At 37.7% G+C, this 21,189-nt stretch overlaps 1 protein-coding gene across 1 annotated transcript in view; it reads left to right on the forward strand.

Annotated features, from left to right (window-relative positions):
* The window catches only part of LOC126335832 (Down syndrome cell adhesion molecule-like protein Dscam2), a 313,257-nt gene that overhangs the window by 218,229 nt on the left and 73,839 nt on the right, over positions 1-21,189 (forward strand). Inside the window, exon 19 of the mRNA XM_049999299.1 lies at positions 15,671-15,856. Within this exon, the coding sequence (XP_049855256.1) occupies positions 15,671-15,856 (186 nt within the window). The remainder of the gene's footprint in view (positions 1-15,670; positions 15,857-21,189) is intronic.

A 21,189-nucleotide genomic window follows, 5' to 3' on the forward strand; every position in this document is an offset into this window, starting at 1 on the left:
TATGGCTAAACATGCCTTGATGCATGGCCAGCACATCTTGGCACAGTGTTACACCGTCCGAGTTATCTGGATACTTCCCACCAACACCAACCTATCCGAACTCCAGAGATGGGAACTCGCCCTTCAGTATATCCTCTCTTCTCGATATCCGCCAGGCCTCAACCTCCGCTAATTTCAAGTTGCCGCCGCTCATACCTCACCTGTCTTTCAACAACTTCTTTGCCTCTGTACTTCCGCCTCGACTGACATCTCTGCCCTTACTCTTTACCTTTAAATATGTCTGCTTGTCTCTGTGTATGTGCGGATGGATATGTGTGTGTGTGCGAGTTTATACCTATCCTTTTTTTCCCCCTAAGGTAAGTCTTTCTGCTCCCAGGATAGGAATGACTCCTTACCCTCTCCCTTAAAACCCACATCCTTTCGTCTTTCCCTCTCCTTCATGAAGAAGCAACCATCGGTTGCGAAAGCTAGTAATTCTGTGTCTGTGTTTGTGTGTTTTGTTCATTGTGCCTGTCTGCCGGCGCTTTCCCGCTTGGTAAGTCTTGGAATCTTTGTTTGTAACAGTATTCAGTTATATGTTCTAAATGAAACATGAATGAATTACACAAATCAAGGTGCATTTCTTTAGAAAGTTATCATTAAATATGAAGTTCTGTAACAGACAGTGCATGTCTGCAAATGGCAGTCTGTGTGTGCATCCAGGCCTGGAGGGGAGAGAGAGAGAGAGAGAGAGAGAGAGAGAGAGGGAGGGAGGAAGGAAGGAAGACCACAACAGGGGAGGGGGAGGGGGGCAGAATCACTCATTATTATTCACTACATTAGATGTAATTTGCTAGCACAATCCATTCACTTCTCAATAACAATTCATTATGAAAGGTCATTGTCTCTTTTATATTCTTTTTCTCATTTTTGGATATCACAGCGTTGGAAACATAATGTATGATACCACTTAAGACTTATGGAACTTCAGTCAACAGGATTTTGGAACAGTGGGGTGGTATTCAGTATTACTTCCTTAAGCATATAACTCTATAAAATAATTGTTCCACTATTCTGTCCAAAAAAAACTCCATCAAAAGCAGTATTCCATTTCATAATTTCATCTACAGGATTATTCAGTAAGTCTACACAACATTTACAAAGCCAGTCACCTTTGATTCAAAAGTTTCAGTCATATATTGAAAACATACTTCAAACCTTTTTGCCGCATGTGTTGAAAGTTTCTATTTTGAGAAAAATGGAGAGTATTTCTGAAATTCTTCATAATGAATTCTTTATATTGGATAATATGCTTGCTCTTGAACAACTAGTTACTAGTGGGCAAGTAATCAAAGAGCTTAGTAAACTGTAAGTATGTGATAAGTTGTGGTTTCTAAAGAATATCCAAAAACATTACATCTTAGCTTGCAAATGTAATGAAAAAGATGTGCTTATTAAGTGCACTACTAAAATGTTTTAGGTTTTTAGACCCCATAGAAAGAATAAAGAACAGAAGCTGCAGTGACATGTTAAAGGTTGTAAAAATTATGTCATTTGACCTTTGGCAAGACTACTTATTAGACAAGTGGAAGCTTCTGCAGATGACTCAACCTTAAATAACAAAGATACTGACAGTTGCTGGGAACAGCACATCTCAAAATGAGACTCATCATCCATAGAGTTCAAAATATTCAAATGTTTCAAAACTTGTAAATGCTTCTCTTATATTTTCCCACAAAAATGTGGACATGGAGCACACACTAGAAGAAGACAAGGCAGTGGTGACTGAAAGATTTTTAGAGTGTTTTGACTATGAGTGATCCTTTGGGATAATACCCGCATTTTCTCTCTCTGCCCATTGAATTCCAGCTCATTAGGCATGGACAGCAAGCACGTGCAAATTATATTGCTTATGAGGATGAATGTGAAAGGAAAGCAAAAAGAAAAAAGAAACCACAGGTATCTTGAGGAGGAGATTTAAAAAATGAATAACATGAAAAAATTCAATTGAGTATGGGACAGCTGCTCTGAAAGAAAAGAAAAAAGAACCCCAGTATCTAATGAAGCATGAGAAGAACTTCTCTCTCAAGTTTTAGTTAAACTAAAGAAAGCCTTCCAATCTATCCGTGGCATGATTCAGCAAACCACTGTTTAATTGTATTAGTTGAAAACAGTCTTGGTTGCAATTTTAGTTTTTTTTTTTATTTATCAACTACACATTTCACCTTATTTAGGCATCTTCAGGCTGATCTTAATTTGGTATTTCTTAGGATGATCCTTTAGACAGTGTATCTAAAGGGCATTGTTGAGTACATCAGGCTAGCACCGCCATCATTAACCTCAGTAAATACTTTCTAGACGGACGTGAGTGACTCCAAGGCCTGTATAACGTGTTTACGTTGACAGGAGCAAATAGTAGAATAAGATGGAGCTTAAGTAGTTAGCATAATGCACCACAGCATCTTGTGCTAGTACTGACACCTAATGCCGGCCACAGTGGCCAAGCGGTTCTAGGTGCTACAGTCTGGAACCACGCAACTGGTACGATTGCAGGTTTGAATCCTGCCTCGGGCGTGGGTGTGTGTGATGTCCTTAGATTAGTTAGGTTTAAGTAGTTCTAAGTTCTAGGGGACTGATGACCCCAGATGTTAAGTCCCATAGTGCTCAGAGCCATTTGAACCATTTTTAACTGATGACTAATACAGAATCACCACAGTGAGACCATCCTCAGTTCATACAGGCTGCTGGTGGAAGTGATGAATATTGTTGGTTGCACTTGTGAAGTGCAACCAGAGCTCACAATTTGCGGCATCATTCCCAGAGTTGATCAGGGTCTTTTGGTTTGGAGCCAAGGGCAGTGTCTCAACAAAAGGCCCCATTGATTCTGCATTGGTATTGGCTGTGTTATTGGATGCAGAATTGAAGGATTCCTCTTGATAGATCAGGGGTACACTACACAATATAAGCAGCCACTCAATGGGAGAGTATTGTATTGTGCACTTGGGAGGTTTTTTAGGCTAGAAGATAGTTTGAGGTCCTCTTATAAAGGCTGACCAGTTGGTTTGCAGAGATTGCAATCAAGTCACGTACAAAGTAAGGTTACTGTGACTATCAAAACTTTAACAGTGAATTGATAAATTATTCATAACAAAGTTCCTGAATTTATTGCCGCCAAGTACAGCTGTCACACTTGAATTATTATTGGAAATAAGATCTGGCTGAAACCCATAGCAGATAGCTCCAAAATATTTAATAAGGCATAGAACCTATATCAGATAGACAGATTAGACTCCTTAGGAAGAGGATTGTTGTGGTTACTGAAGTCAAAAATGAGTTTAAATTTGAAGTTATCTGGAAACAAGTAACAGGTTGAGCTGAATTCAAGTTAATTATCAGAAGCTTTTACCAGCCACCCTGTTTCACTCTGAGATTTTTAGAATCATTCAAAGAAAGTCTACACTCAATGGTGTGGAAGTAGCCACAGTGTGTAGTGTTATTTGGAGGTGGCTTTAACTTACCAAGTACAAACTCGGATGTCTATTGGTTCATTAAAATTGCTATGGGCAGTCTTGTGAAGTAGTTTTGAGCACATTTTCTGGAAATTGTCTTGAGCAGCTAGTTCAACAACACAAAGAATCAAAGTACATTAGACACTGTAGCTGCAACAGCCGTGACCTTATCATACTATGAGCATAGAGACAGGGATTGTGATCACAATGTCATAATAACGGTGATGGTTGCTAAAGTTAATAAATCCATCATGAAGACTATGAGAGTATTTTTGCATTTCACCCAGACAGTGAATGGACATAATTTATTTCCAATATGACAGACACAGAGGACTTATGGGCAAGGTTTGTATTGATTGTAAATCATGCTCTGGAGAGTGTACATGCTGAATAAGTGGATTAAGGCAGAAAAGACACACTGTGGTTTAAGAACAAAATTTGGAAAATGCTGAGGAAACAGAGACTGATGGGCACTTGGTTCAAAGCCGAATGAGCAAATGATGACAGACAAATTAGTAGAAATTCATGCACCTGTAAAATGATCAGTATGTGAAACATGCAACTACTTCCACCATCATACCTTACCAAGAAAAATTCTGGTCCTGCATAAAATCAGTAAGTGAGTGGAAAGCTTCTTTTCAGTCACTTGTTGATCAGTCTTATGTGGTAACAGATGACAGCAAAACAAAAGCTGAAGTCTTAATTTTCATGTTTAAAGAAATCATTCATGTAGGAGTATCATGCAAACATAACATCATTTGATCTTCACACACCCGATAGCATCATATGAAACAGTTGAAAACAAATGTGTCACCAGGTCCGAATGGAATTCCAGTTTGGTTTCACATTGTGTACTCTAGGCTTAGGTCCCTTACTTAGCTTGTATTTATCATGAGAACAGTATAAAGTCCATTTTATTTCCAATATGATGGACACAGAGGAATTATGGGCAAGGTTTGTATTGATGGATGTTCAGGTAACTCATCGTATAAGAAGAGTAAAAGACAGACCTGCAAAATAACAGAATATATCCTTAATGTTGGTTATCAGCAGAATTCTTGAACAAATTCTGAATTCAAATATAATACATTTCCTTGAGACAGAAAAGCTTCTGTCCATAAGTCAGTATGGATTTAGAAACTATAGATCATGTGAAACTCAGCTTGCCCATTTCTTGCATGATATCCTGCAAGTCATGGACGAAGGACAACAAGCAGATTCCATATTCCTAGATTTCTGGAAAGTATTTGATATGGTGCCCCACTAAAAACTGTTAACGAAGGTCCAAGCGCACAGGATAGGCCCCCATATATGTGAGTGTGCTTGATGGCAAGTGTTCATGAGAGCAAGGGTATTGTCAGGAGTGGATCAGATCACTGTGATAGGACCACATCTATCCTCTACACACAGAAATGATCTGACAGACAAGGTGAGCAGCAATTTGAAGATGTTTTCTGCTGATGTCATGGTGTATGAGTATGTGTCATTGCATGACTGTACAAGGGTACAAGATGACTTAGACAAAAATTTATCATTGGTGAGATAAATTGCAGCTTCCTCTAAATGCAAAAAAATAAATTAATACAGATGACTAGGAAAAACAATCCCATAAAGTTCTAATACAACATTATTATTGTGCTGCTTGACATAGTCATCTTGCTTAAATATGTAAGCATGTAAGGGCAGTAGAAGGTACAGCAATGGTTGACATCTGTTTTTGGGAGAATTCTAGGGATGGATGGCTTATGTATAAAGGAGATCACATAGAGAACAATAGTGTGACTCGTTCTTGAGTACTGCTCGAGTGTTTCTTCATAATTTTATATTGCCTCACTTTGCACAAAATTTTCCTCCTTTTTTCAATACTTAATGAACCTCATGAAGTGTGGATGGCATAATTAGTAATAGCTGCTCTACATATCGAACACTCCCATGAGGGTGGACAATGAATCTGCTCCACTAATGGAATGACTATTACACAATGACTTCATAACTACAGACTGACTATAGAAACCAGAAGTCTGTCGACTCTGTATTATCATTATAGACTTTATCATTATTGAAACTTCACAAGATAAAGCATAATAATTCTTTAAGTGTAACTCAATTTGGTAATTAAATGTACTGACAAACCACACAAAATTTAGTCACAGTATAAAATATTTATCACTTCTACTAGAAACATAATAATTAAGAAAATACAAATGTAGAATTAACTTCAGAAGCTACAGGTTGCTTTTTGTTAATTAACCATGATGTTTGAAAAATGTCTAACCATTGTGTGACCATATTATATCAACATACTTAAACATTCATACAGTTACAGTTGTATAAATAAATCAGTAATTACTCACAATGCATTCAAATTCTTCAGTAAATGTAAGTTCATACTGTATGAATCAGCGAAAGTAAAATACAACATAATTAATTTCTGATTTCAAATTAACAGACAATGGATAGCAATTACAGTAAGGGTTAGCTTTTATCTACATCTACATCTCCATGGATATTCTGCAAATCACATTTAAGTGCCTGGCAGAGGGTTCATTGAACTACCTTCACAATTCCAATCTCGTATAGCACACAGAAAGAAAGAACACCTATATATTTCTGTATGATCTCTGATTTCCCTTATTTTATCATGGTGATCATTTCTCCCTATGTAGGTAAGCTTAACAAAATATTTTCACATTCAGAGGAGAAGGTTGATGACTGGTATCTCAGAAGATTCCTCCACAGCAAAAATCACCTTTGTTTTAATGATGTCCATCCCAAATACTGTATCATTTCAGTGACATCTCTTCCCTACTTTGCGATAATACAAAACATGCTGCCTGTCTTTGAACTTTTTCAATGTACTCTGTCAATCCTATCTGGTAATGACCCCACACCATGGAGCAGTATTCTAAAAGAGGACGGACAAGCATAGTGTAAACAGTCTCCTCAATAGATCTGTTTCATTTCCTAAGTGTCCTGTCAATAAAATGCAGTCTTTGGTTAGTCTTCCCCACAACATTTTCTGTGTGTTCCTCCCAATTTAAGTTGTTTGTAACTATAATTCCTAGGTATTTAGTTTAATTTATAACCTTTAGATTTGACTGATTTATCATGTAACCTAAGTTTAATGGATTACTTTTAGCACTCATGTGGATGACCACACACTTCTCATTATTTATGGTCAAGTTTTATCACCTTCCGCCTAACTATCATAGTACTTGCAGTGAATCCTGATGAAATTTGGAATTCCTGTGTGATTGTCTGGCTATATGTCTGCTATTACACATTACGACCCTCTTCAACTGTCAGCAGTCTCTGTCAGTCGACAGATGGGGTCAGCCTGTACGCTTTTGTGCTGGATGTGTCCCTTCACATGTCCACTTCACTATTACATTGGAAACAGTGGACCTAGGGATGTTTAGGAGTGTTGAAATCTCATGTACAGACATAAGACCCAAGTGACACCCAATCACCTGACCACGTTCAAAGCCCACGAGTTCTGCAGAGCACCACATTCCGCTCTCTCATGATGTCTAATGATTACTGAGGTTACTGATATGGAGAACCTGGCAATAAGTGGCAGCACAATGCACCTAATATAAAAAATATATGTATTTGGAAGTGTCCAGATACTTTTGATCACATAGTGTTTAACACTACCTTGGGGAACACCAGAAATCACTTCTGTTTTACTCTATGACTTTCCGTCATTGTCAGGATAGAATAAAAAAGAAGCAGCACAGAAAGTGAACACAGAAATAGTGCTACAACAGCCCAAGTCTCTGTACTCACTGAGCACATGACATACCAAATTCATGAGTCCCTCTGAGAGTTTACACAAAATGAATCCTGAATGTTAAAACAAACACAAAATAGTCCAGTTCAAACCCCTCAAAAATATGAAACATACCATAGTTATCTGATCATCAATTCATCACAATACATCACAGTCCCTAGTGTAAAGTCATACATAGCAAAACTAGTATGTCAATTAGCAAAAAGTAGCATTTCACACAAAATTGTTAAGTAATCATTGTATAACATCAGTTCCAGTACAGTATAATCTGAAGCATCAGACAATCATAAGGTATTTATAGAGTGGCATACATCTTAGAATAAACTGTAACATAGCAAACATTAAAAGTTTCCTTTTAGGTAAGAACTATGGATTAAGAGGTCATAGTCAATACAGAAAACTATTTCTGACATTTTGTACTGCTTGAGACATCTTCAAGAGGTAAAACAGTAACAGCATCAAGGGCTCAAAAGGCTGCACATTTATAGAAATGGATAGATAACACCATCACTCATCAGGTGAAACTGATTGCAGGGTTATCTCTGGCTGGCACTGTAGTTCCTGATTAAAAGTAATTGATAGGCATTCTGTTGGCGAAGTCTCAGCATCCATATTGTACCTAACTTAACACCTTCATATTGTCTGAATTGCTGATGCACAGGTGTGTGTGTGTGATAGAGGGTAGAGGGGGGGGGGGGGGGGGGGGGTTGTCCAAAATGGGACTTTAGGCCATATGATGTACACAAAAGCTACACACATTGTTTCGTAACTCCATTAGGATTACATCATCCAAATACAAAAAAGAGGTGTCATTAAAAACTTGGTGGATAGCACTAACAAAGTTTGTGAGCCATTTTATTTACAAGCGAGCCAAGTCACTTTCAAGAAAAATTGTTCTGGACTAATGAGGAACAATTGCTACCAACTGTAAAAGTTTCCTCCTGTTTATTAACAAAATTATGGGTTGCATCTCAAATGTGTTGACCAATTAAGGCACTGACATGATATTCAGTCCCACCAAGATGATAAAAAATGCTTAATAATGGCAAAAAGTTTATGGCGTCAACTAGCAACATACATTCCATTAAGTTATGGGTAAACATATGCTGGAACCACAAAAAGAAATGTTAATACTGTCTTAGCTGAACACAAATGGAGCTGTCACCTGGGACACATGGACAAATAGGCCATAGCACAACATGTTTTGCAAAATGGAAACCACAAAATAAAACTCTGTAATATGAGTGTTTTGGCAAATACAGTGCATTATCATGTGGGCATAGAAAGACTTTAGAGATTCACAAACACCAAAATAATTTTAATGTAGAAGAAGGTTTAACTTTGATATATTATGGATGTTGACATTGGACTAACAGAATGATGAATGATTACTTTTAATAAAGAATGAGGGTGTCAGCCAAAGATAATCACACAACTAGCTTTCTGAGACTGACGGTAGTGCCCTTTACCCATCCTTACAAATGTGGGGCCCCTTAAGCCCTCGATGCAGTTGCACTTTTAGCTCCAAAGATGTATTCCACAGCTGGAAATGAAATGTCAGGAAATAGTTGTGGATGTTGATCAAAGTTCATTTGGTGAATAAAACAAAGAAAAAGTCTTTCAGTTCTTCTTTGGAGACAAATTTCTGTATGTCACTATTGTTTCTTTACCAAACATTGATCTATCTGTTAGTTTTGTGACTCTCTTAATGAATACATCCTGTGGTATCTATTCCATTACAATCCCATAACAATATACAATCCTGCTTTTACAATTTATAGCTGGGCTTTCCATTAAATCAAGTGTCAAGACAAAACTACGTCACTTTTGAACAGAAACAAGCAGAGCTCTACTTCCACATAATCCATTTTCTTTTACCTTAATGTAACTGACAGGTCAAAATTGAAGTATTTTACTGCAAACAAACAGGCCAACAGCAGAAAAAGGGGGAAATTTTTCATTAATCAGTTAAGTAAATACACTGCAATTAATGAGAAAATGAGTTTTACAACAAGATATTGCTACAAAAGTACATAAAATCCACAACTGTTGATTTACTATGGAACACATTACGCATAAAAATTCATAGCATCTGAAAATATTGAAAAATATACCATTAATCGTGAAGATATGCAATGAAATTAGTACATGTGACTGACTGAACAAGGATATATATGCAAATATTTTGAGGAACCACAAATGTAGTTTACAGTGCTCAATACACCAAAATTATTTGGTGGTCTCATAAATGTTTGAAAACATACAATTTATCATGATATACACAAGTTCAGATTCAATCTGTCAGGACATCGAAAGGGTGCAAAAAAGGGCAGCTCGTTTTGTATTATCACATAATAGGGGAGAGAGTGTGGCAGATATGATACACGAGTTGGGATGGAAGTCATTAAAGCAAACACTTTTTCATCACGGCGAGATCTATTTATGAAATTTCAGTCACCAACTTTTTCTTCCGAATGCAGAAATATTTTGTTGAGCCCCACCCTACATACGTAGGAACAGTCATCAAAATAAAATAAGAGAAACCAGAGCTCGAACAGAAAGGTTTAGGTGTTCGTTTTTCCCATGCCCTGTTTGGGGGTGGAATGGTAGAGAGACAGTATGATTGTGGTTCGATGAACCCTCTGCCAAGCACTTAAATGTGAATTGCAGAGTAATCATGTAGATGCAGATATTGCAAAAAGAACATGATGTAGCAACTGTGACATCATCTAGCATGTGTTTTGTTGGTGTGCAAGTGTCAACCAGAGTGCAGTTGTCAATTTTTGAATGTGCACCAAGTAGTTCCATGTGTTATGCTAGGGGCACTGTGTTTTGTTCTCACAATGTGCAGAGCTTTTATTCCTTGTTTTGTTACATTTTTATTATGTTGATTATTCTATGTTTTTTGCCTTTAGTCTTATATGGGTTCATGTGTACAATGTACCTCATAACAGAAGCAAACAACAAGTCACTAAGGCAATTGATCTGTTTTCACATTCCTAATCTTGCAAGCCCTGTGTTCAGTGTTCATCCTTTTGAGCTCTGTATTTAGCATTCTATGATCAAATAAATTTTCGTAGTTGTGTTGAAGGATTCTGGTGATATGTTATTCCTGTATCAGGAGTAGTTGAGTTTCAAGACCTTATTCTCAAACACAGTGGCAAAACTGGTGATGCTGACATGATCAGCTGCCTATGCATACATAACACAAGTAAACAACACAGTGGATGAAAGCCCTACCATCACTCCAGCCTCAAAACACAACCTTGTGGCTCATCCAGGTAGAGGCAATTTTTTTCTTTTCTGATATGATTGCAGATGTTTCTAAATTCACACTGGTGGTCAGCCAATTGGAACAGCAATATTTGGCAGAAGATCAGGGAATCACCTGAAGGGAATGCATATCACCACTTGAAGTCAGAACTGATCCACCACGCTTCTTCATCTCAAGAGAAGCACATTAGACAGGTACTAATCTAAGAGGATATCAGCAACCAAAGACTATTACAGTACCTGTGGCATGTTAGAAGCAAAATCAGTGCAGATACTGCATCCAATCAGCTGTTGCATAGAAATCTGGAGAAGTCACTTGCTTCCCTCTATCAAGGTGATTGTTGCAACCCAGACAGAGATGTTGTTAGACACAGTACCAGAATTGGCTAGCAAAGTACTGGATGCTGTATCATCTGCACCCATTATGGTATCAACAGTGCAGTGTGAAGTACAACCACTGTGGTAGCATGCACCAAGTATGAGGCATTAATGCCAAATGTCAATCAGTGACACAACAGATTAGCCATCTGTAGTTTGTTGCAGCATTGGTGGAAATCACAACTGGCAAAGGGATAGAAGGCACCCTCACAGCAGGGCTGCATCATGCCTGCCTGTGCCAACACATGACATGCAGAAGGACATCTGCTGGTACCATCAGCATTTCCGGGAATGTGTGCTATGCTTTGTAAGATTGATGACCAACATGACAGCACCTATTCATCAGCAATTGATGTACCGGCCATAAGTACCTGATAGACACCAGCTCCAGCTTATGCATCTACCCACGCATGGTGCTACATTGGTGCCGACCACATATGACATTCTGCCTATCGACCATGAATAACTCACCTATCTTTACATATGGGATGCACAGAATAGAGCTGGATTTTGGCCTCAACCATGCCTTTCCATGGAATTTCACTGTGGAGATGTGGGGAACCAAGTACAGACACAGATTTCTTGTCATAGTACAACTTTTTTCCAGACTTGTCCAGTGCCCCCCTTGCAGACACTAGACCAGGTTTCCAGTGCCCGACACCCAACCAGTCTGCCTGGCCAATAACCACTGCGGTCGATGTATATGCTGCATTCCTGAAAGATTTTCCAGTGTTAACAAAGCCATGAGGCATACTGTTGGACATCTGATACAACACTATTCATACATCAAAATGACTAATGTCCTGCCAATGTTGAAGACTAGTGTCAGACCAGCTGAAGATAGCAAAGCCCAAGATCCATAACAAGATCAAAGAGGACATTATGCATCCATCCGATAGGTCCTGGTCTTCCCCCTGCACCTCATACCTAAGAAGTGCATTATGTGGTGGCCATGTGGAGACTACAGAGCTGGGAATGCCAACATGATCCTGTACTCCTGTACCTTTATTCCGTGACTACAACTATCAGTTGAGCAGCACTTGCGTTTATGGTGTAAAGCTAGTTTGCACCAAAATTTGGCATGTTTTGTGCAACTATGTAAGAAATTATCTGAATTGTGTCAACACTAAGTGAAGCCTGCCATAGCCACAGAGACATTCTCTCTAGTACCTCACAATGCAGTTAACTGCAGAGCTAGCTACATTGCATTTTCAGTAAAGGGCAGTTTCATAAATTACTACAGTAATACATTGGAATAAATGAATACCTTTAAAGGAAAGAGAACTGTATCAAAGATCTACTTTTTTTGTACCTCCAGACATAATTCCACATGTGCATCTACACTCCACAAACCACTGTGAATTGCGTGGTGGTGGGAATATCCTATATTACCAGTTATTGGGCTTTTTCCCATTCCATGCACATATGGAGTGCAGGAAGAATGACTGTTTAAATGTCTCTGTAATTAGCCCAAACTTGTCCAAACAATCCACATGGGAGCAGTATACAAGGGGTTATAGTTCATTCCCACAGTCATCATTTAAAACTTGTTCTTGAAACTTTGTAAGAGGCTTTCTCAGAATAGCTTGCCTCCATCTTCAAGTACCTGCCAGTTCAGTTCTGTCAACATCTGAGTGATGCTCTACCATGCATCAAATGAATCTGTGACCATTCATTCATGTTGCCATTCTCTGCATACATTCAATATCCCCTGTTAGTCCTGTTTTGTTTAGGTCCCACACAGTTGAGTAACATTCTAATATATATCAGATCAGATGAGTGATTGTAAGCAATCACCTTTGTAGACTGATTGCATTTCCCCAGCATTCTACCAATAAAGCAAAGGATCTTGCCCTACCCATGACTGGTCGTATGTAATTGCTCCATTTCATATATCTAAAAAGTGTTACCACCAGGTATTTGTATGAGTTGGCTTATTCCAACTGTGACTTGTTGATCTTGCAATCAAAGGACACAACCTTTTTTTTTTTTTTTACTTGTGAAGGGTACAATTTTACATTTCTGAACATTTAAAGCAAATTACCAATATCAACATTACTAAATGAACATGCAGTTTCTTTCAGGCAGATGATCTGCAAAAATATCAGGTCACTGTTAATATTGTCTGTAATGTCATGAAAACACAAAATGAACAGCAAGGGCCTCAACACACTTCCTAGGATACACCCAAAGATAAGTCAACATCTGTTGATGACTCTCCATCCAAGATAGCTTGCTGCATCCTTGTTAACAACTCCTCACCCCAGTCACAAATTACACTTAATAGCCAATATGAACATAGTTTTGATAATAAGCATAGGTATGGTACTGGGTCTAGTGTTTTTGAAAACGGAGAAATACTACATTTACCTGACTGCCTTTAATTGTTGCTTTCAGTATTTCATGTTAGAAAAGTGCAAGTTAAGTTTCACATAATTGATGTTTTCAAAATCCATAGTGTTTGGCATGGAGGAGGTGCTTTTCTTTGAGATACCTCATTATGAGTCACCGACACAATGCAATAACCTGTATTTCAATGATGCAGACTGCCCACTGCAGCTGAAGGTTGCAGAGCACGTATGCAGACCACATTCTGTGTGGCTATGCCTTAATACTCTGCATCAAATATCCATGCAGGCCCTACACAATCACAGTTTAAAATAAATAGAAGCTATTTTTATTTGTGGCTCACAATTAACAGTGCTAGATCAGTGTGTTTATGTCCATTTGGTACTAGTATGTGATTCCAGCTGCATAACTGCAAATAATAATGTTCCTTTGAAACAGGAAGGACTCTTGTACTTTAACATTGCCTATATTTCTAATTAATATAATGCTTTGAATTTAATGTATTGACTGTTCTTAAATGAAGTTTGAAATAACAATATGTTTAAGTATTACAAAATATGTAAAGAATGAATTAAGTTTATGTAAATTAAGCCTAGAAAACATTCAGTTTGAAATATTCTATGTTCTCCACCACATGGGAAAAGACAAATTGTTACTTACCATAAAGAAGACACATTAAGTTCCAGACAGGCATAATTAAAAGACACATGCAAAGCTTTCTCTTTATGCCAGTCAACCATTCAGTGCTCCAGCAATATGGTGAGTGGGTTACCTTTGCCACTTCCACATTTTGTAAATGTGTTATTAACATGTTCAGTTGTAAAATGTATGACATTCTCCAGTAGCATTTCTCACATTACTCATTACCAAATGAACAAACAGAACAAAAATAATAATTAATCTGATGAGTATGTACAATGCACATATTTGGCTAGTTACCCAAATCAAAGATCATATTATTTAAATTCTGTCGGTTCTGGAAACTTGAAATGTAGCAAGATGGAATAGCTTGACTTTCTCTAATAACATTCCTCATGTAACTCTGTATTAATATTATTATTATTATTATTGTTGTTGTTGTTGTTGTTGTTGTTGCTATCCATTCCATATAAAGTGTTTACAAGAAGTATCAATATTCTTTTATGTATTGAATTTTTCTGATTCTTATCGATCAAAGAATAACTTACTTTTAAGTGATTACAGCAATATAAATATTCTGTACAAGAACATTTTACTTACAGAAATATTCAACATTTAAGAGTCAGTTAAACTAGATGCATTCAAAATTTAGAACTGCAAGCTCTAGGCTGTCAAGATAAATGTACATTGACTGTAATTTGCTTGTTACTGACAATGTCAATTTGTTTATTCAGAATTTTATGAGCATCTGTAGTTGCCATTGAACTGTAGAGAAGACATTGGCTGAGGCACTTGAAAGGTCAACAACATTACAAACTCTTCTTTAAACTCACAAGTTTTAGTAGCTCTGTTTGTTCCCCTGTCAATCTACGGTTCCACTTCATCATACTCAGTGTGCAAGGAAAAGCTCAGTGGTGTCACATTCCTGTCATATTCCTGTCCTATTCCCTTGCTTCTTCTCCCTCTTCCTCTCTGCCTTCAGCGACCGCTCCCTCCATCCCTCTCTTCCTCCCTGCCTTTTTCTCCTCTCATCGACCATCAATAGAAGTCATTTAAGTTAAAGGCACTAGTGTTTTGTGTTTCAGCATTGCCAACACTGGCAGTCTAACAGTATAGCACCTGTTTGTACTGTTGCTGTTATGGAGTATGCTGTCACGCCAAATCAGTAAGAATATATGTACTGCCTGAACTGCAGGAGGAAAGTGCCACTTGTTTCCCGTGCACCCACTTCTCTCCCTGGCTGTCTATATGGTGGGTTTTAGTAGGTGGAGCTTGCTTCCTTAGTTCCCCACTCACCCCTGAAATCATGGTCACGACATCACAAACAAACTATGGTAAAAAGGTCAATGCATCCAGTGTGTGTGTGTGTGTGTGTGTGTGTGTGTGTGTGTGTGTGTGTGTGTGTGTGTATTGGTCTGAAAAATACATTGCTCAAAAGCATCACAATGTTTTCAATCCTGTTGATTACTCAGTGTCTCAATTGTGCAGTGAGTGGTTACCTTCACTTTTGTGATTATTTGTTTCCCATCCATAAATTTCCAGTGATATGATAACATACCTTCATATTATAAAGAAGTAAACAGAAATTAGAGATAAAGAGCTATAGAAAGTGAACAGAGAAACTGAAATAGAAAGAGAATTTAATTAAAAAAAGATTAAACACAGTAATTGTTTTCATCTGCTAAAATGTGGTATATAAAAGTAATTCCATGTTAAGTCTAATGACAATAATGATATTTATTTCTTACAGGATATTACTTGAATTACAAAAGGGAATTTGGAGAATGGGAGAAAATAAAGTTGTCAGCAGAAGAGAATGATTTCACTCTTGATGGGCTCCAGTGTGGAACTAAGTATCAGTTCTATCTCCAAGCTTTCAACCAGCTTGGTCAAAGTGCACCCTCAGAGACTATTACATCACATACACGGGGCACAGGTAAATGAAATCAATGGGTATAATAGTGTTTCTTGAAGCTGTATTTTGAAAAATGATTGTTTTACACACAAGGGAGGATAGTACAACATATTAAGGTTTACCATTTTAGAAGCAAATATACTAGGTTGTATGTACAGTTAGTGAACACACACACACACATACATTCTACTAGACAGATGTCAAAGATAAGCCATGAATAAAGCAACTAAATATAGAATTGCATGTTTGTCAGGACAATGGCAATGTTGAATGGCAGTAACATGTAATTATATTGTTATATTGAAATAAAACCTGTGAGTAAAAGCAATAACTTCACTTCAAGAGTTATGACATCTTCCGCTCTGTCACTACTGCCTCAGATTTCATGACAGGCATATTTACTTCAATTTCAGTAAATAGGGGATTGAATAATTTTTTATCAGAGAGCCTCACTAAGTATCAATTTCAGAACATGGCAAAACATAGTTTAGAGTGTGACTGTATGCCTGCAAGCAGTGAGAGTGTAGTAGCAGACGTAGAGCTGATAGGATGTGCCTGTAGCTGTAATAGTTTTTGAAATATGTGGTAATTTAGCTTAGTCTGTGTTTTTCACATACTCCTCTAAGAGATGAATTTTACCAGTAATTTCATTAAGTGAACTAGTGTTTACTAACTTACTATAAGTTTTTTGGTGCAAATTTTAATGCATAGCTTTGTGTGAAGTGACTTTCTTTGGTAGCATAGCAGCAGAAATTAGATTGCACCCAGTGACTTTCTACATTAGTGTTAAATTACTTGTGATACAAAAAAAATTGGTTAAAGAGGGATGTGGACTTTATCTGTTGTGTATAGATGCTGGGGAAATTGGTCACTGTCCATAAGTCATTAGAAGCTGTGTTGTTCTTGGCTGCTGTCCTGGAGTGTGGTTGCACAGAGCACTGGAGACGAATACTTTAGCACCTCTAGAACACATAGCACCTAATGGGATCCCTGTTGCTACTTCACTTTCTGATTTTCATGTCCCTGTTGGTCAATATTTGCTGATGGTTGTTGGCAAACAGTGGCAGGATCACAAATCTCTGGGCAGAAGGCAAAAGTGAGACTGCCACAGTTCTCTGGTTTGGAGATGAGTGAAAGGCTTAAACCAGAGGCTCAGACAGTTCTGTGACAATCTTGGATGTGGATATTTTGACCTCCACCATTAATTGGAGAAATGTAGGACCCCCAACCCTCCCCTCTTAATATGTCAGGTATGCACTACAAGAAGTAGCGTACATGTGGTATACGTCTCTCACGGGTCCAAAAAGATGCACTCTCAGTCCAGACAGGGTGACATTCATCATAGCAGATCAGAGAAAGAAAATGTTAATATAGTACTAGTTAACTGCAGAAGCATCTATCAAAAGTCCTAAAGATGGTCTCACTTATAAACAGTAACAATACTTATATGGTGCTAGGCACAGAAAGCTGGCTGAAACCAGATAGCAACCGCAGGGTAAATCTTAACTCCAGCTGCTGGAATATAAATTGCATAAATTGTTACCCACTGGTGGCAGATAATATATAGTGAGATTAGTACATATTCAGAATGTGAAATAATTTGGATGCAGATAGGAATCAAACTTGGTCATCAGATGCTTTTATAAAGCCCCTGCTTCAGCAGCAGTAGGGGGGGAACATTTGAGGAGAAACTTGGAGAATATTTTTATAATTTTTCTGGTCAAGTTATAGTTTCACATGAATATTTTAACTTACCAGCTATAGACAGGTAAGCTCAACTGATTAGGGGGTGAAGTAGAGAAAGAGAATTGAGTGAAACTGTTCCAAGAGCTTTATCCAAAAGTTAACTTTAGCATTTAATCAGAGAAACAACTCATGGAGATAATATCTTAGACCTGTCAGAGACAAACAGACCAAAACTTTTGGCTCAGTTAGCAGAGAATGGGAAATCAGTGATCATAAGGCCATTACAGCATCACTGAACACAGCCATATATAGGAATCCAAAATTCTTCCTGCTTAACAAGAGTAACAAGACACAGATTTCAGATTCCCTAGCACGCCAACACAAAAATTTGTTCTCCAGCACTGACTGTATTGAGCACCAATGTACAGACTTCAAGAACATTGCACAATACACTTTAGGTAGGTTTGTGCTAAGCAAAATTGCGATGAATTGAAAATTTCCACCAGGTTTCATGTTAGTAACCAGCTACAAAATCAAAGAGAAATTCACTGCAAATTTAAACATCTCCAAAACTTCAAAGACAAACAAAAATCAAATGAAACGAAAATTAGGATATGAAGGGCCATGTGTAAAGTGTTCAACAAATGCAAAAGTAAAATTCTGTGTACCGACTTGACAGGAAATCCTAAGAAGTTGTGATCATATGTTAATTAGTAAGTGGACTGAAGCCAACTGTTCAGATACACTGTGACCATAATGGCATTGAAACAGAGGATGACACAGAAAAATCTGTAATACTAAAATCTTGGGAGGAGGAGGAGATTAGTGTTTAACGTCCCGTCGATAACGAGGTCATTAGAGACGGAGCTCAAGCTCGGGTGAGGGAAGGATGGGGAAGGGAATCGGCTGTGCCCTTTCAAAGGAACCATCCTGGCATTTGCCTGAAGCGATTTAGGGAAATCACGGAAAACCTAAATCAGGATGGCCGGAGACGGGATTGAACTGTCGTCCTCCCGAATGCGAGTCCAAAACCTAAATCAGGATTGTTCCAAAACTGTTTCACAGAGAATATTGCACTTTATTTCTACATCTACATCTATATCTATACTCTGCAAATCACTGTGAGTGCATGGCAGAGGATACAACACACCGTACCAGATATTAGAGTTGTTTCTCTTTCCCTTCACATATGGAGGGCAGGAAGAATGACTGTTTCAGTGTTTCTGTGTGTGCAGTAATTATTCTAATCTTATCCTCATGATCTTTAGATGAGCAATAAGCAGGGGATTGTAGTGTGTTAATAGAATCATCATTTAAAGCCAGTTCTTGAATATTTGTTAACAGTCTTTCTTGGGATATTTTATGTTCATTTTCAAGAGTCTTCCAGTTCAGTTCCTACAGTATCTCTGTGACACTCTCCCATGAATCAAACAAACCTGTGAACATTCATGCTTCCCTATCAGTCCTATCTGGTTTGGGTCCCACACAATATTCTAGAATGGGTCACACAAGTGACTTGTAAGCAATTTCCTTCCTAGGCTGATTGCTCTTCCCCATTATTCTATCAATAAACTGAAGTTTACCACCTGCTTAACCCACAACAGAGCCTCTGTTATCATTCCATTTCATATCTCTACCAAATTTTATATCCTGGTATTTGTAGAAATCAACTGATTTCAACTGTGACTCATTGATATTATAGGATACTTCATTTTGCATTTTTTGATGTGCACAGTTTTACATTTCTGAACATTTAAAGCAAGTCATCAATCTTTGCACCACTTTGAAATCTCACCAAGATCTGACTGAATATTTATGCAGCTTATTTCATATAGTACCTCATTACAGATAGTTGCTTCATCTGCAAAAAGCCCAAGGTCACTATTAATATTGTCTGCAAGGTCATTAATATACAACACGAACAGCAAGGGTCCCAACAAACTTCCTTGGGGCACACCTGAAATTATTTCAACATCAAAAGATGATTCTCCATGCAAGATAACATGCTGTTTCTTCTCTAGCAAAAAGTCCTTGATCCAGTCACAGATTTCACTTGATACCCCATATGATTATGCTTTTGACAACAAACAAAGGTGTTGTACTGAGTTGAAAATTAAGAGATACTGCATCTTCCTGATTGCCTTGATCCAAAGCTTTCCTTATGTCAAGTGATAAAAGCATGAGTTGGGTTTCACATGATTGATGTTTTCAGAATCTATGCTGGTTGGCATCAGAGAGGTCATTCTGTTCAAGATACCTCATTATGTTTGAGCTCAGACTATTTTCTAAGATTCTACAACAAGTTGGTGTCAAGGATATTGGATGAAAGTTTTGTAAATCACTTCTACTATCCATATTGTAGGCATATGTTAACTATGCTTTTTTTTTAGAACTGGACACTTTCTGTTGTTTGAGGGATCTATGATAGATTACAATATTACAAACAGAAGAGGAGCTAACTCAGCTGCAGATTCATATAGAATCTGACGGGTATTCCGTTGCGCCATGATGCTTTGTTCAGTTTTAATTATTTCAGCTGTTTCTCCACACCACTGACACTAATACTTATTTCTTTCATCTTTTCAGTGGCACAAATATTAAATTTAGGCCAACATCCTGAGTTTTCCTTTGTAAAGAAACACTTAAAAATGGAGTTAAGCATTTCAAATTTTGCTTTGCTAGTCTCAATTTCAGTTCCTGTCTCATTTGCTAGGGACTGCACGCTAACTTTGGTGCCACTAACAGCCTGGGTTTTCTGAAAGATCATTTGACAATATTCTCCCTTACTAGTCATTGAAGACTTAATGCATTGCTCTCTTGACAACCAAACATATTTCATTCAGCATCTATGTAGTCCTATACTTTGTTTAACACCTGTTATGCAGTAGCCTCTGTTTCTTTACAAGTTTCTTTACAATGACTATATACCATGGAGGACCTCTCCCATTATGAACTGTTCTACTGGCTACATATCTGTCTAGTGCATGGTCAACTGTCCTGTTAAACTTGAGCTATAGTTACACTACATGCTCCTGCCCTGTGCTGAAAGTTTCAAGTTCCTCACTGCAATATGACACTACTGCTTTTGTACCTAGTTTACTGAAAACATATATCTTGCTTTTTATTTTAATTGCTGTTTGATCTTTGGTAAACATTTTTGCCGCAACTGTGTCTTGGCCACTGATACCATTTATGATGTGAACACCCTCAAAGATGTCCTATCTGTTTGTTGCCATTAGATCAAATATATTTCAATCATGAGTGGGGTTCCTCTTTTAAATTTTTGTAGGAATGAACAGAATGAAATATATCAAAAGAAATGACCAAGACACAGAAAAGCAGCTCAGATCAATAAACAAATGAAAGGAGATAGAACATAATAGTGTAACGGTTCAATTCTGCACAGAGTATGTGAGTGACTTATCCCTTTTCCAGCAGCAATGTACTTAAGTCTCCAAGGAACAAAGCATTCCTAATGATTGAAAAAAAGCACAGGTCATTCCCGTTTTGAAAGCGGGTTGTTGAACACATGCACAAGGCTATAGGCCTATATCTCTGACCTTGGTCTGTTTCAAAATTTTGAAACATGTTTTATGATCACAATTATTTCTAGAAACCAAAATTTTCCTCTGTATAAATCAACATAGGTAAAAAAAGTTCCTTATCAC

The sequence above is a fragment of the Schistocerca gregaria genome, chromosome 2, assembly GCF_023897955.1.
Source record: "Schistocerca gregaria isolate iqSchGreg1 chromosome 2, iqSchGreg1.2, whole genome shotgun sequence".
NCBI lineage: Eukaryota > Metazoa > Arthropoda > Insecta > Orthoptera > Acrididae > Schistocerca > Schistocerca gregaria.